Here is a 17,783-nt window from a genome sequence, read left to right as displayed (position 1 = left end):
CACGTGGTGGGTATTTGGAAGGAATCTTGTGATGACGCCGTGAATGAGGCCGTGTGTATCACATTGTTGAATTCAACTGACCAGGAGGATTGTCGAGGCAATGACATTATGACAGATGCTCGTCATGGATGGATAAAAATGCGTCTGAGAGAAACATTGTTGCTTTGAGCTTTGAGACAAAACATGCTTTCATGCCGAAGTAGTTTACAAGAGAGGATGATCTGTGTAGCCAGCGACCTGTAAAAGCTTGATGAAAATAATGTTGAAATCCATTTTCACGCACATGACAGAATAAATGTGAACAAATATTTATCTGAACAACATTTCGAAGTATGTGAGGCTGTCCGTATTATAATATTTTTATAAATTTTTCGTGTCTCAATTTAGCTGCCGCTGTGGAAAATTGCGCACCGATCTAATAAAAGAAACACTACTAGATCTACCATTCCATCGTCATAAAAGAACCAGGTGAACTGATCTTTCTTCAATTAAAAATTCGTTTCCGAAGCAAAGCGAATCGATCTACATCATAAATTAATTCATAGACTAGATTCTAGTACCAATTGTTTAAACTTTACTTTTTAAATGTTATTTTTAATGTTAAGACATTTTTTGATAAGTAATATATTTTATTTCGTCCGCCCGCTCTCTGGTTAGTTGGGGCTTTAGAGTGAGTGAGTGAGTATGGTTTTACGCCGTTTTTAGCAATATTCCAGCAATATCACGGCGGGGGACACCAGAAATGGGCTTCACACATTGTACCCATGTCGGGAATCGAACCCGGGTCTTCAGCGTGACGAGCGAACGCTTTAACCACTAGGCTACCCGACCGCCCCTGGGGCTTTAGAAGAGAAATTGGATGGCCTTATGCAAATGACACTTGGCATGCCAATCAACGGGGAAGCCGAGTCACTGGGACCCGCCAAGTTTCACTGATCGAGTTACTTCGGCATGAGGAGCTTTCGGACAAGTGTGACTTTGCCAAAACATATTGCTACTGGGCAATGAAAACATGTCACGGAAAAGACAAAAAACTACTTTCATTACTTGAAAATACTTTTGACCATTGCCGGGTTTTTTACCCGATCGTTGTCATCCATATTCAAGATGAAGGCAAGACGAACACGGTTGAAATCACCGATTGCCGTATATATTGTGAGAAATGCTTTTCATTAACTGCAGATATACCGTACATCACAGGATTACGATTGGTGCCGTGACACATATTGTGTTTTGTTGTTGTTCAATTACACTGCTCTTATTCATGACGACAAACGTATTTCGTTCTCGTCCAGAGTATAGCTCAGAACTATAATTTGTGTGTTGGACTTTGTTGGATAAATCGTGGACATTCCACGGTATCATTTTCTGAAGATGTGAAGACGACATTGTTGGTAGGTTTTGAAACCAAAGACCTACGTGTTCGTTGAAAAGTCTTGGAATCGTTGATGGATATTTATCACCATTAAAACTTACGTCCTTGTTGTCAAACGGCCCACGTGGGTGGGTGTTTACATGACGTCACCTCGTTTACGCATTAACCAATGAAATTCATGTGTTATCACTAGGTCATATTGACCTGTCAGATCACTCGAATAGGCTCCGCCCACTAGAGTGCGGTAGTTCCTACCGCAGATGCCCCTTTTAAAGACTGCTCAAGAATCAACTAAACTCACATCGTGTGTCTGAGTGGACGTGAACAGGAATAACTTGAGTTTAAAATCCCCTGGGGGTATGGGTGTCAACATCTGCAGATACTGGAAATATACATTTCCCCGATCCCAACTGGTTGTCACAACATATGCGCATGGAACATTCTTCAACCGTGTTGAGTGAGTGAGTGAGTGAGTGAGTGAGTGAGTGAGTGAGTGAGTGAGTGAGTGCAATAATAAGAGGGGTGCAGTAATGGTTTTGTCTGGCTGTACTGAACGTCCGCGTGTTGAATGTTTTATACGAAGTATTATACCTTTGTTTGATATAAAGCAATCCCTTAACATGCCACTTTGGGCTGATAAAGGATTACTAGTAACAGACAAAGGTAGCTTAATTCTCAAAATTGTAATGGAATGGACAAGGCCAGTTGTAATGGACTGCCATTGTCATGTATCACATGGTACCGACTTTATAGATTCTGTAACAATAGCGGAATTGAGATAGCAATTCTCTCATTGCGGTTGAAATGATTGTTGACTTCCTGCTGCATTTAACTACATGTACATAAACATAAAAGGAAGCGGAAACCATTCTCATGTATTTGCACTGCCTATTCAAAGGATTAACGATTTCAAAATATAAGAGGTGAAATTTGATTGATTTAATTCCTCCTTACTGAGATATCGCATGTGTAAGTGATGTTAACAACTGTAATCAATGCTTTGAATCTGGTTCATACAAACGGAAGTGTCCTGTGCATATCACCACATATCTTGCCCATATACTAGACCATTTGCCTTCGTTAATAATTGATTCAGCAAATCTGGTCAATAACCATTAGCTTTTATATAACTTTGCTTTTGTTGAGGAATAGACACAGACTATGCTAATTTGAATCAAAGGTTGTTAATTGTGGTCATCAATGTAACCGCGAGTCACATTGACGTCCCATAGCGTGACCACAAACAATCCAACAGATTAGAATCCCGTGGTCATTGGTTCTGTGTCAGTACAATCGTTGCCTATTTAAAGAAACCCTGAGTTGTACTCCGGCAGATTGACTATGTGGGTACCTCTGGTGTTTAGTTTTGGCTTTTACAGTGCTGTGGCTTTGTTTCACCCGAAGGACGATATTTCACGTAAGTAGAAAGTTTGTAGCCGTGCTTGTGTTGCTATTGCCTGCTGATTGTGATCCCGAGGACTATAAAGAGAACTAAAATCAAGTCACATTTACATAGGGTTTATTAAATATCAATCAATATCGTGGTTCTTGTTAAGATGAGATATTGCTTACTTTTGTTTTTTTAAAAACCCATTGTTTCGTTTCAAATAAAGAGTTTCCAAACCACCTTTTGGATTCACAATGGCTGGTGAATAAAACATCTGCTCTTTTGAAATGTTTCAGTGGAATAAGAAGCGTCCACACAGAAAACATGTGAGGTCTCATCACGTATGTTTTAATACGATATATGTATAGGGTGGTTATAAAATATGTATAAGCCGATAGATACGTGTCACCCGCTACAACGGGGCATCGATTACATACTGATGACAGAAAGTTAATAGACACAAGTGACACGAGGCCTTCAGCTAAATTGTTGGATTAATACTTGCAATTGTCTGTTAATTACTCAATTGTGTAGAGACGACTTAGCCAGTAGTGCGTTTAAAACAGCATTGATTGCTATTCGACTTATCAAGTCAATTTTACACCCTGCAACATGTCTCTTGGGACCAAGGAAATGTATCTGGATAACATGTGTTTTTCTACTTAAAGGGCTCTACTTATCAAATATAAATAAATGATAATTAAATAGTGATCGTGCCTGGACCAAAGGAAAATATCTACAAAAGAGGTGTTTCTATTTGTGTATGGGTTAAGTGTTTATTAGGATACTTTGACAAAGATTGGTACATTTATACACAGAATCACTCACATTCTAACACTCGCATTACAACATATACTCTTAGCCTTGGACATTTATCACTGAATAATACCGTTTATCATATAATGGGTAGGTTTCTCGGTAGGATAAAGCCAACGGATAAAAACGATATCCGTTTGGGTCATATGCGGATAGAGATGCAAATATCAAAGGTCAAGTAGGGACTACTTTCACTGTTTATAATCAAACATGGCGTCGCCCTCGTCATTCGGCGATCGAGTCAGAATTAACCATCGGGAATCTGGATAAACTTATAGAGATAATTGCTTTCAATTTTCAAAAGAACAGTCTAATATACTGAAAATCAGTGTCTAACTTTGGAGATATAAATTTCGACACAATTTTGCGAGGGCACGAGGCCTAACCAAGCGGGATCAGTAGCCATATCTGTGCGTGTAGACCCCTGCGGCTTGAACCTTTCTCTACAAATTAAAATAGTTGGATTTGGCCGAAATATGTTTGAATTGTTACCTTGTTTCGTTTTGTCGCTGTGTGTACATCTACACTTCTTAACGTTATGACAGGACAGACCGACTGTCAACAACGTCTGACCGTGGCCGTGACGTCTCATAGACTAGGATTAGAGTAGCTTCCCTTTGACAAAGGGCAGCTACTCTAGCAGACAGACCGAAGGATTGCCGCGAAAGGCAATTAAAAATAATTGTTGTTTTGCGTATATGTTGCAGCTGGGACTTTATTGGCTACTGTCACTGTCCGACTGACACATCACTTACCCTGTGACGTAATAAATATTAATGCGCGCATTCCAGGAAAACTCGCAATGTTTCGGTAATGTTTGTGAGTGAGGGAAAGCAATTTTGAAGCACAGAATTAAAAAATGACATTATATGATCAAGAGGTTATCACGTTATTGTGTGTTTGGGGATCGTTAATATCCTGTATTAGGAATAAACACTATGTATTTAGTTCGCCAAGGCTCGCTAAATACAATGTTTATTCCTAATATTCCTAATGCAGGATATTTACCATCCCCCAAAACACTCGCGTGATAACCTCTATTCATTCAACTATATATATTGTTTTGTATTGTTCATGACATCGTCAATTGAACACATTATATTATCTAAACGAAAGGCTGACTTCCATGCATGTCTGAAGTTTCAAACTTAATCTTCAATACGGAACATCAGTCCTGAATGCTGGACGTTCGTCGCGAAAAACACGTTGCGAATGTCATTGGCATGGGACCTATGATACGCATTTCCCCGCATCTCGTTGATTTTTCTCTAATTCCTGCTGACTTCACAGGGTGTTACGGACTCCAGTGTCAGAATGACGGGACTCCTGATCTTGAACTCTGCATCTGTCATTGTAATCAAGGATACAAAGGGATATTGTGTAATACAGGTAAGCGTATCGTCCGTAATTCCTTTTCAAAGAAATAATCAAACTACAAACTACATCGTTCGATTAATCTGTCCTGGGCTGTGTGACGTCGATCATCGAAGTGATGTGTTTGTTGATATCGGACCCACAATCTGCTGACGACAGATTAAGAACATGCAGCGTTTGGGCAGCAATATTCTGAAGTGTGCACACCTGCAACATGCCCGTGGCACGTAAACGTTCAGCACGTTGCAAACGTCGCATGCTGTTGCTTCCTTATTGATTAAAAGTGTTTAATAAATTGTCTGTAAGCGTTTGGTTTCAAGAAAACAATGCGTCCGCTCACAACCGAGTCAAAGTGACAACGGTCAATCTGGCATACCATCCCTTAAACGTGGTGTCCGATGTCACGTGCTTCATGACTGTCACAATGTTGTGTTTGGGAGCTTGACTTCACCTGAAATGTTTTTTACATAGTATATATTTATTTTGAAATTGACATTTTTGTCATACTAGTAAAAAATCAGGGCTACGTTAGCAAAAAAGGATATGAGAAGGGACATTCCTGTTTCAGAAGTCCAACGCAGCTCATGGCCAGCTGGTTCCTACAGCCTACTATCAACGGTGTTTGGATGCCCGGAGCCGGAGAGCCATGGCTGGAATCTTGGCTATATCAACCTAACGCTGTCAAAGAATACCACTTCTCGTCAACGCTTTCCAGAACGATTCCGACTGTTGGGTCCTTACCACAAACAGACATTCCAGTTCAATTTCTGTTCAAGGATTGACGATGGAGCCGAACCTGCAGTAAGCAGTGAGTGGCCTCCTGGTCGCTACTGTCTGCTCAAAGCTGAAGGACAATTGTGTTCCAATGGTGAGGTTTTGTTTACTCCCTTCCCTTCACCATTGATTCATTTTCATCAGATAAGTGAGGTGAGGTGAAATTGGGTTTAACGTCGCATCCAAGATTATTGCACTTATATAGCGACGTGCATGCACGTGTGTGTGTGTGTGTGGCTGCTTGTACTAGAACGGACTGATGCCGATTTATAGTGCTAGCCCACTGAGATAACATGCCGCAGTTTAACATTAATACCCCACTCAGACACAGTATACTGACTCCGAGCCGACCAGTCCTTGCTTTAACCCCTTAATGCCGAGCGCCAGACAGGGTAACAACAAGTACCATCTTTTAACGTCTTTTGGTATGACGCGGCCGGGTCAGATAAGTGAATGTTTACCTCTTCTGATGGGAGTTTTGTGTGGATGGTAATGGGAATAAGTCATCTCAGTTGTCGTTTACTGACATACACCGCAACCTCGTTTGAACCTGAACCATTGTCTAGTAACACAATCCCTGTTTTCGTGGGTTTCGCTAAACTGGTCGAAGGCCTGAGTCAGTTAGCTACTAGTCACACTAAGCTGACGCGCAGTAACCACAGTAACCACATATCTTGTATATCTTTTAAGACATCAAAGGAGTCCACTGTCAAACAGAGTTTTCTGGATAAAGCGAGTGAGGGAGTATACTTGGTTTTACGCTGCCTGTAGCAATACCAGCACTGTCACGGAGGGAGATATCATGGGTTTTTCACATTGTGGAGAATCGAACCCGGGCGTAGGGTTTCATGTGCGAACGCTTTAAACCACTAGCTGCCCCACCGCCTCTTGAGCATTCTAAATAGAAATATATATAATCTGCAGTAAGCATGTTTTTCTTTTATCCTAATTCACAGGATTCCAGAAAGGGTTACTCCCATTACCCGACTACAGTGTGTGGGAGGACGACACAGGGGGCGTGGTTCCTGACGCGGTCATCACAGATCCGGGGATTAATTTAACACTGTGCTGCAGGGATGACGATGACATCGACACCATTACACTGCCTACGACATTTCCTTTCTACTTGATGAAGGTATTAAATCGATGTAGTATTAAAGAACAATTGTAATACACTGTTGACCACACACTATAGCTCTATTGACCCACTGCATAATACATTGCAGAACACCAGTGGCAACGGTCAACATAATGCTCTGTTTGATGAAAGTACAAAAGCAAGGAGACTTGTCGATGTGAGAGCTCACCAAACAATAGGTCTAACCTTTCAAATACACCTCTTTCAGACATTGCTGGAACATATCTTCACAGAATGTGTATCTTATATATACGTCATGAGTTTCGCTGAGGAGCCCTGTGGGATCCTGGAATAACATAGGTTCCTTGTATCTCTGTCATACTAGTCGACAATAATTAGATCGAGTGGACACACTCTTTGACTTGAGATTGCAGACCACGTGGATCTTTGATCAAGTGATTAATTTGGCTCGGGTCGACACTCCATTGAGGTTGCATTAATATATAGTGATAATTACTTTCTGCTATGTTGACATCAAAATAATCACTGAATTGGCATATGAATTTAACATGATGTCAGCATTATTGCAACGTGTAACATACAGACGCGTCATTACACATAAAGCCTGGTTTTTTAGTTGGATTCGAATAAAAATCAACTTTTCATTAGTTAAGGTCAACCCCTTCAATTTATTGCCTTGCATATTTGGAAATATGTACATATGGCATTGATCTTATTTTGATGGTGAGTGAGTGAGAATGGCTTTACCCCACAACTTATTATTATATCAGCATATGTGCAGATTCCTTAATATAATTACAATATTTAACTGAACACACTGAACATTGAACCATATTGCAATGATGTTCTGTACTGTTGTATTTGTTTTTCTTTCAAGCCATCTCCAGAGGTTGCGTGCCAGGCAGTTGCCGACATGGTGGTCAAAGAGGAAGTGTTCTCCTTCGTGAAGACCGCCAACAGGAGCTGGATGAGCGGGGAGGGAAGCTTCGTGGCAGAAGAGTCGGAGAACTACTTTAACGTCACCTTCTGCTACTATGAAGCATATGGTACTTTTCCGCCTCTTGGTGATGGGGTGTGTGTCTGTGTCTTCGTAGGGGACGGGGGAGGGGAGGGTGTGTGTGGTTAATTGGATTTTGTATCGAGATGAAATATATTTCAGCTAGAGCTACAAAACCAGAAAAAAAATTATAATTTAAATTATGAACCTGAACTCAAAAACCGTTGACTTATTTGGAATGACACTTACTATACATATCCGTCTAGTGGTGAACTGGTGCCTTTTGATGATTCGGGATATTGAGAAATGCTGAATAGCATTTTTACTTACTGCACTGAATGTATCCAGTAACATTCCACAGTATAATGCATGACGGTATCGGAACGGGTACATGAGGCGAAGGGTTGGGAGAGTATACATGAGACAGACGGTATCGGAACTGGTACGTTAGGCGGAGGGTATAGGAGAGGGATAATTAGACAGGCGGTATCGGAACGGCGTTCTTCGCGAACTGTATTCAGTAACATTCCACATTATTATGCATGACAATACGATACCATGAATATGTCAGACATACTATCTGTACCAGGTGTTATTTGAAGGGAAGTGGTCAAGTGGTCAGAACGCCATGAGTGTAACAGTGGCACAAGAGATCGTACAATAGGGGCGGGGTCAATGTCGCCTGTGCAGGTCGACCCTGTCAGCCATTGGACACTAGTATTATGAAATTATAAACCAATGAGATGACCTTTCACTTTTGAAATATTATGTCGGACCTTTCCTGTAATATTTACAGAACGCCGTGAATGTATGTACAGTGAGGACAGGGGCGCGTCCTACAGAGGCTGGGTCAACGTCACCGCCGACGGCAGACCGTGTCAACGGTGGGACGAGAATTCGTATCCCATTGCTGAAAAACATTATGACGGGGATTTTGATGGGAATTTCTGCCGTCAGACATGGTATTATCAAAGAAGACCATATTGTGTCATAGATGAAAAGCTTTATGGGTGTGACATTCCTGTCTGTGGTGAGTAGTGTCCTGATGTATCATATTAAACATCAAACTGTATAACCAAATGCGTGATGAGGAAGATGCATATGGGGAGTTGGGAAGGTACGTGAGAAGGGGTGTGTGAACAGGGTACGTGAGACGTAGAGTGTGGAGAGAGTACATGAGACAGACGGTATCGGAACGGGTACATGAGGCGGAGGGTACGGGAGAGGATACATGAGACAGACGGTATCGGAACGGGTAAATTAGGCGGAGGGTATGGGAGAGGATACACGAGACAGACGGTATCGGAACGGGTACATGAGGCGGAGGGTATGGGAGAGACAGACGGTATCGGAACGGGTACATGAGGCGAAGGGTATGGGAGAGGATACATGAGACAGACGGTATCGGAACGGGTACATGAGGCGGAGGGTATGGGAGAGGATACATGAGACAGACGGTATCGCAACGGGTACATGAGGCGGAGGGTATGGGAGAGGATACATGAGACAGACGGTATCGCAACGGGTACATGAGGCGAAGGGTATGGGAGAGGATACATGAGATAGACGGTATCGGAACGGGTACATGAGGCGGATGGTATGGGAGAGACAGACGGTATCGGAACGGGTATGGGAGAGAGTACATGAGACAGACGGTATCGGAACGGGTACATGAGGCGGAGGGTATGGGAGAGGATACATGAGACAGACTGTATCGGAACGGGTACATGAGGCGGAGGGTATGGGAGAGGATACACGAGACAGACGGTATCGGAACGGGTACATGAGGCGGAGGGTATGGGAGAGAGTACATGAGACAGACGGTATCGCAACGGGTACATGATGCGGAGGGTATGGGAGAGGATACATGAGACAGACGGTATCGCAACGGGTACATGAGGCGGAGGGTATGGGAGAGGATACACGAGACAGACGGTATCGGAACGGGTACATTAGGCGGAGGGTATGGGAGAGGATACATGAGACAGACGGTATCGCAACGGGTACATGAGGCGAAGGGTATGGGAGAGGATACATGAGATAGACGGTATCGGAACGGGTACATGAGGCGGATGGTATGGGAGAGACAGACGGTATCGGAACGGGTATGGGAGAGAGTACATGAGACAGACGGTATCGGAACGGGTACATTAGGCGGAGGGTATGGGAGAGGATACATGAGACAGACTGTATCGGAACGGGTACATGAGGCGGAGGGTATGGGAGAGGATACATGAGACAGACGGTATCGGAACGGGTACATGAGGCGGAGGGTATGGGAGAGAGTACATGAGACAGACGGTATCGCAACGGGTACATGATGCGGAGGGTATGGGAGAGAGTACACGAGACAGACGGTATCGGAACGGGTACATGAGGCGGAGGGTATGGGAGAGAGTACATGAGACAGACGGTATCGGAACGGGTACATGAGGCGGAGGGCATGGGAGAGGATACATGAGACAGACGGTATCGGAACGGGTACATGAGGCGGAGGGTATGGGGGAGGATACATGAGACAGACGGTATCGGAACGGGTACATGAGGCGGAGGGTATGGGAGAGGATACATGAGACAGACGTTATCGGAACGGGTACATGAGGAAGAGGGTATGGGAGAGGATACATGAGACAGACGGTATCGCAACGGGTACATGAGGCGAAGGGTATGGGAGAGGATACATGAGACAGACGGTATCGGAACGGGTACATGAGGCGGAGGGTATGGGAGAGGATACATGAGACAGACGGTATCGGAACGGGTACATGAGGCGGAGGGTATGGGGGAGGGTGTATGAGACAGACTGTGGGAGGGGTGTCTTAAACGGAGGGTGTTGAGAGGGTAAATTAGACAGAGTGTGTGGAGAGTTTCGTGAGACGAAGGGTGTGGGAGAGCGTACATGAAACGGGAGTTAGTGGGAGAGGATACTTTAGACGGAGGGTGTTATGCCACATAATGCCATATAATATGTCATTTTAATATTCAGATTCTACTGGCGATCTTCCAAATGTCGCAATGAGGAAGCTGTATCGTTCTCCGCCATCTCGTTCTGACAACCCCATTGAAAACATCGTGAATGGTGAAAAGGGTAATATTTGAAAACACTTTTTTTTGTAAAATCATTTTACCGAAACATTACAACACGTCAGATGTGACAAATGTCAGTATCCTATTACCGTGGGATTTATTTTCAGCTACGACCTGATAATGATCCTTAGTTGTTCAGTCATTCACTCAATTACGTAAACTGTTTTTTGTCAAGTCAGCATGAATATCTTCTTGTCTCCATAGAATCTTAAAGTTCCTATTATTATCTCTGATCTATGACTGTAATTGGGAGGGCCAGCCATAGGTGTCCAACACACATGTTATTCTTCAGCTTGCTATCATTTGCAGGAAAACCAACATTTGCCATCGCGCGACCGTTTGTAGAGCCATGGTTACAAGTTGATCTCAGTGAAGATTATGAAATCTACTCGATAACAGTCTACAAGGCCTACAGTAAGTGGAAAAGAAAAGAATTATTTCGCATAAACAGCGAACAAGGCTGAAATCTGTACATTATAAATGATGACAACTTAGATAGGAAAATATATGTAGTTTCAGACCTGAATAAGATCTTCCTGCTGCACCTGGTACTACTACTACTTTTAGTAGTTGTAGTTTGTTTGTTTGTTGTTTAATACCGCACTCAGCGTTATGACGACGATCTGTAATTAATCGAATCTGGACCAATCAATTAACTGATAGATATCATGGGCATCGATCCACGCAGTCTGGATACGATGACATGGGTTGTTGAAGACCTATCCTAACCCGGATAGTAGTAGTAGTGGTAGTAGTAGTAGTAGTAGTAGTAGTAGTAGTAGTAGTTATGTCGTACTGGTGTTGGATGTAGTCGCAATATTAATTTTGAAGCGGTAGTAGTAATTAAAGTGACTACTACCACTACTAGTAGTAGTAGTAGTAGTTGTTGTTGTAGTAGTGGTAGCATTGGTACTACTACTACTACTACTACTACTACTACTACTACTACTACTTCTACTACTACTACTGCTACTCCTACAGTTGTTGCTCATAAAACCTGTACTTGATATTTTATATTTTTTATTTGCAGATTGGTGGCCTTACAACACGCGTCGAATTGTAGCTTACGTCAGTCAAAAGCAGTGGGACTTTCTCAGATTCGGAGCCTACAACTGCGATGGCCCGTACAACCCTGCCAGGACTAAATCGTTTCGCTTCCAGTGCCGTCGACCGTTAACTGGCACCTTCGTCACACTTCATAATTTCGTTCATTATGACCCCTATTATAATGTGGACAATTATAATTATTTTGAGGTGTCAGAAATAGTTATCCGTGGAAAAGGTAACTTCTGTACATGTATACGTCTCCACAATGTATGGGCTGCACGAGTAAAATGTTTCCTTGCGCTCAATAACTATATATATTGACGAAAACGGCACGCCATTTTTGTATTTCGTATAACTTGTCTTGATTTCGAATTCTGTTTAATCACAAATTTTGAGATTCACACAATAAGGTCATTTCATTGAAGCCACCGGTTGCGGAAAGTCCCTGGGTGTGAGAACTGGTGATGTTAAAGATTTCCAGTTTACATCTTCCACTGATGGAAAGGGATCCTATGGATATCACGCTAGGTTGAACAGAGCCACAGGGTGGTGTTCTCATTCCGGAGATCCAAATCCTTACATTCAGGTAGGTCATACACGGGTCACTTGAAGTAGGGAAATTATTAAATGGTATATATTATGATGAGAAATATAAGCGACAAATCCCCTCCATAATAATTAGACAGTTCTGTTAAAAGCAGAAACCTTTGTACAATTCTGACTATACCATGGGCCTGTGTTCATGAATCACTATCAAATTGATGTAGTCATGATGCCATGTGATCAACCAACTTTTGAGCAAGAGTCGTATGACGCTCTTTGAAATCTTGGTTGAAAGAGCATGTTCAATTTTACGTCAAAAGTTGTGGAATGTAGACATCAAAAGGTGGAGTTGCTGGAATATTGCTCGACATAAAGGGAAAGCTGACTATTGGCAAGTTGAAGTCACATTTTTGTCACTCTGAATCTTTATTATTATATTTAAATATGAAAGAGGCCAAGCGTTTTGAGTGAATATCTTTTGTTTCTGTCCCAGGTGGGTAAGTTAGTGGAATGGAATTGTTTATTTAAATATCTTTAAACGGTGCCAGATCATCGATATATCTGAAGTTTTAGACCAAATTTCACTTGGTTTGATTTCCCCAGTCTTAGCAGAAATTCTGACTTGTATAAATAAAAACAGATCAGCAAGGATCAGAAAACAAATGGTACCCATGGGAATGCATACTTCCGAAAGAGTCCTATCCCCAAATCTCACATACATGTTATCCATGAAGAAGTCCTGCATTTAACGTATTGTTTTCCCAGTAAACCTTAACTTAACACTTTCCCTGATAAGTCGAACTCAAAACACAAGTTAGCATGTAAAACACTACGCGGCATGAAACATTGAAGAAAGGAAATCGTGGAGTGGCCTGAGTAAAAGCTGCCATGATTAAGTGACATGTACTCAATTAAAGTTAAGTCTGTAAATAATTAATAGCAACACCTTCAATATAGGAAGCAGTGATGACTGTTTAAACATTTTCATTTTCATCACTAATACCAATCTTACATGAAAAGGGTTTTGTTGTAAGGATCCTATGTAAAACTTTGTTTTGGAAATTTCTTATCTAATTATCTTTTATTAAATGTGTTTGAAATAGCGAGATATTTGTGATATTTAATAGCTGAACATATAATTAGTATTTTCCACTCAAATGAAATTGTACTTAAAGTGTTTTAATAATTAAACTGTCCCGTATTTGTACTCAGGTTTCTCATATATTTCGAACAATTTGAGAAAGAGGATGTAGGATTAATTGGAGCAAAATTTACAATCGGTAGTTGTAGATATTCATCGTCACAAATGTCCTAAGTTTTGATATACTGTACTAGGGGGTGACAATTTTCATAAACTGAAGTTTAAGGTGACATTTTTCCAAAATACTCCTTGTGAGTATATATGTCTCCAAATCCATTTCATTTTCAAGTAATACGGAATGATCGAAAGGTCAATCATTTTCCATACTGTATGATGTTTTGTTTGTTTGTTGTTTAACGCCGCACACAGCAATATTCCAGCTATATGACGGCGGTCTGTAAATAATGGAGTCTGGACCAGACAATCCGGTGATTGACATCATGAGCATCGATCCATGCAGTTGGGATACGATGACATTCATCTTTTCATTGAAAATTAAAAGTAACACATGCCATCAATATATATGGTGCCAAGGGATCTCCTTGCCTACACACTCTACTTAAATTAAAGAAATTCGAAATCTGACTCGAGATAATTATTGCACTGGAACTATCTTTTTTAATTGCCTTTACAAAATCTACTCGATATATTTCACAATGGTAAATGAGATGGAATAAAATCGTGTGCATTCTCTGAAAGGTAATTGGTTTTAATAAAGCAAAACTTGCTTAGTCCTATCTGCCAGATACAATTTTATGTCAACCTATAACAAAACCGATTGGTTTGCATTGTTTACGAAGTCTCTGATTACTAGTTAAGGAGGCTACAGCGATATTGATTGATTATTCTCTTCCATGAATCCAAGACGTCATCGTTGCATTTTGAATCACGAATGCTATGCAAATGGATAGATGCACGAGGAAAAGTACAATAATCAACTACATTTGAGGTATTCATTTTGACACTGATAAAACATTTCTGAAATTCGAAGATTGCAACTGTAAAAATATCCAGAAACATCCGCCCACTGTCATTAATGTCAATAGACAAATGGTCCGATTTGAACATAGTAATTGTGCATTGTTGCTAATTAAGGTTGACATGACCCATGCCGAATTAAGTTTTGAAATGTGTCTGCACAGGTGGACCTCCTGACCCCAATGATTCTAGAAGGAGTCATCCTACAAGGGTGGAATGACGGCAGAGATGAATATCTGCCTCATAACTTCACAGTCTGGACTGGAATTAATGAAGGCAATCTCACAGTATACGAAAACAGAATTGGAGATGCCAAGGTTAACTGCTAGTCCTTTCTTAATGAGTAAAGACTGAAAATGTTCATATAATCGAATCGTCATTGTTTTCCATGTTGGCATTTCTTTATCCGCATGCAGATATAGACATGTCGGTCATAATAATCATATGGCTGTGAAAGTGAGCATCATAGCTATTGAGAAGGGTTATTGTATACCAACAAGTTCTTTTCCGACTGAGAACATTATTCAAAGTGTATTAGCCAAACAAACACATTAACTTAAAAAAGTATGATTTTCTGTTACTTTTTGTTTTTTACAGGTGTTTCATCTTGATTCGACATATGCTTCAACTGTTTCACAAAAATTCCTACTTTCCACACGAGTTCTGACAAGAGTTGTTAGGCTTCATCTGTATCAGGAAACTTCACCTCTTTGTGTGAGGTTTGACCTTATTGGATGCCCCAAACGAGGTAGGCTTTGTGGGGGGAAATGGTGTCTACGTAAAATGTTGAGTGAGTCGTTCAGTGGTTCATTATAGTAATGAGTTAACGTTGGTAACTGCCTCTCTGTGATATCATCATTTGAGAGGAAAGGAAACTAGACTAGGTTTAGTTCGCTCAGGACTCGCCTAGACGTAGAGTTAAAATATATTAGATATATATAATCCACAGTCATGGCGCAACATGGGTGCTATTTATCCTTTATTATGTGTTTAACACAGTGACCGTCGACCTAAAATGCGCTGAAGGGAGCACAAGCGTGGGTTTGTACAGAATGCCAGGCCACAGTTTCTACCAGAATGTCTACAACAACAGCTTTGTAACACCAGGTGTTACCTCAGAGGAGTGCAAGAATAAGTATCTGTCAAACACACACATCTACGCCTCTTATCGATATTCATTTCCGGACGAATATTGCACATACCTAGTTGGGAATAGGTATAGTCGTCACAATCAAAACTGGTGGGTCACAGGATATGGAGGAGCTACCGAATATGGACAAGTGTTGTGCCTGGCTGGTAGGTAGGACCTTGAAACTCTCAAACTGCATTTTGTAGATGGAATCATATTTTAAAAAGAACATTATAATACTGTTTTAAGTGACTACAATATTCGTGTTTTTCATATGTTGGAAATTTAGTGAACTGTTTGGATAGACTGTAATATGCCTAATATTTTAATCCCCTTTTTCAGACTCTGCTGACATTTACAAATGTGGTGGCGTTGTGAACAGCACTGGGGAGATTATTTCTCCTTCGTACCCATTCTACTATGGAGAGAACATAAACTGCACTTGGACTGTGAGACTGGAGGAAGGATCGTTTGTCAGACTTGGATTAACAGATCTAGATCTGGCAACAAAAGAAGAATCTTATGTAATATTATTCTTACATTTTATGAATCAGTGTTCAATTCAGTGGCGGACAATTTAATAGTTTGACGGGGCTTGGAAATTTTCAAGATAGAATATCGTTATTGTCACTTCTTCTAGGTATAGTTATAGCTTCTCTTGAGGCGCGCATTTGTTTTTATCAGAATAGGTGTTTCGGGATATACAGGTAAAGAACTTTCGAGGACACATGGTTTTATTGAAAAACAACAACAACAGTCCTCAAGAACATCAAATGGTTGGTCCTTAACAACTACAAGGATATGTATGTATGTTGTATATGGAGTGAAGTGAACATTGTAAGCTATGTTGTCATATGTATAATTAATGCATATGTGCTTAAGGAAAATATGGTTCGTTAGATTGTTGTTCATATGTCCCTCTTTATTCAGGATGCTAATGCGTATTTCGACTGTGAGGATAGACTGACAATATCGGACAGAAACCGTGCCGGAAGCCATATTGTCGCTACACTGACAGGACATACGTTTGAAACACTCGAAGGGCCACACTATATATCGTCCTCCAACGAAATATGGGTTAACTTGATCGCTTGTCCAAGAATAAGAGAGACTCAAGCAAGAGGTTTTACAATAAAAGTTGATGCAACAGGTATAGCATATTACTAGAGAACATACCCGATGGACATCAGTCATTAAAGCAGACATTTCATTGGAACCAATAATGTGATTGTCATCTCCCAGCGAGTACTTTATATATTCCTTTGAGGTGCCAGATACGTTTACATACGTGTATGGAATTGATAATATTTGTAGAATTAACATGATTCTGCTACTGTAAACATTGTAAAGAAACCTTTTTTATTATTATGGTCCATTCGAATAGTTCATTTACATTTGTAATTAAACAGGGAGACATGTTAATAAGTGATTTGGAACAATACTTTTACATGCAGAAGAACACCATCATTATGGTTTTGCAGCTGACTTTGCCAATTTCAGACTGTGGCGGTTGTGGCCAGGGTGAGTCCAGCTGCTCCAGACAGGCCGTGTGTTCTCACCAGTGTGGCTACATCTCCAGTGCTGCCTTCCCCAACTATTACCCGGTGTCGACAAGTTGTCATTGGAGAATACTGGGTCAGATTGGACAATACGTCACTGTGACCTTTGAAATGATTGACGTCATAGCTGTTGGAGAGTGTGAGGGAGACTACGTCAGTCTCTTTGACCTTGACCTTGCACATGAGAAAACCTTAATTGGAAAGTTTTGTAAAAATAGAAGGCCAATAGGAGACATTCAGAGTAGTTGGCAGATGATGGATGTGGAGTTTTATTCTGACTTTGATACTGCTGGAAGAGGGTTCCTCCTGAAGTATACCCTGCAGACTATTGAATTCAGCGCTAGTTCAATGAATACGTCAGGTAGGAACATATCTATATCTCAGACACCTCAGTCTGGTAAAGATACCACAACATTAAGGGTAACCGTTTTTCGTGGAATGTGTCGTGCAATATCAATCTCCTTCAGAAATTGTCTG

At 41.1% G+C, this 17,783-nt stretch overlaps 1 protein-coding gene across 1 annotated transcript; it reads left to right on the top strand.

Annotated features, from left to right (window-relative positions):
- The first annotated feature begins 4,892 nt into the window (after positions 1–4,892).
- On the top strand, positions 4,893–15,922 carry LOC125384353. The gene is made up of 11 exons (XM_048403369.1): positions 4,893–4,967; positions 6,953–7,021; positions 7,703–7,871; positions 8,619–8,852; positions 10,809–10,910; positions 11,219–11,323; positions 11,940–12,191; positions 12,367–12,542; positions 14,783–14,935; positions 15,216–15,366; positions 15,618–15,922. The coding sequence occupies exons 1-11, from the start codon at positions 4,893–4,895 to the stop codon at positions 15,920–15,922; spliced, it is 1,791 nt and encodes a 596-aa protein (XP_048259326.1).
- The last annotated feature ends 1,861 nt before the right edge of the window (positions 15,923–17,783 follow it).

Source organism: Haliotis rufescens, unplaced genomic scaffold (genome assembly GCF_023055435.1).
Source record: "Haliotis rufescens isolate VD_foot unplaced genomic scaffold, xgHalRufe1.0.p SCAF_3, whole genome shotgun sequence".
In the NCBI taxonomy this organism is placed as follows: domain Eukaryota; kingdom Metazoa; phylum Mollusca; class Gastropoda; order Lepetellida; family Haliotidae; genus Haliotis; species Haliotis rufescens.
This window is presented reverse-complemented; position numbering and strand designations above follow the sequence as displayed.

Excerpts from the sequence above, each read along its gene's own strand:
- LOC125384353 (XM_048403369.1), top strand. The coding sequence starts at position 4,893 with ATGACGGGACTCCTGATCTTGAACTCTGCATCTGTCATTGTAATCAAG. Across the intron at positions 4,968-6,952 it reads AGGGATATTGTGTAATACAG|AACACCAGTGGCAACGGTCA; the intron begins GTAAGCGTATCG and ends AATACATTGCAG. Across the intron at positions 11,324-11,939 it reads AACAGTCTACAAGGCCTACA|ATTGGTGGCCTTACAACACG; the intron begins GTAAGTGGAAAA and ends TTTTATTTGCAG.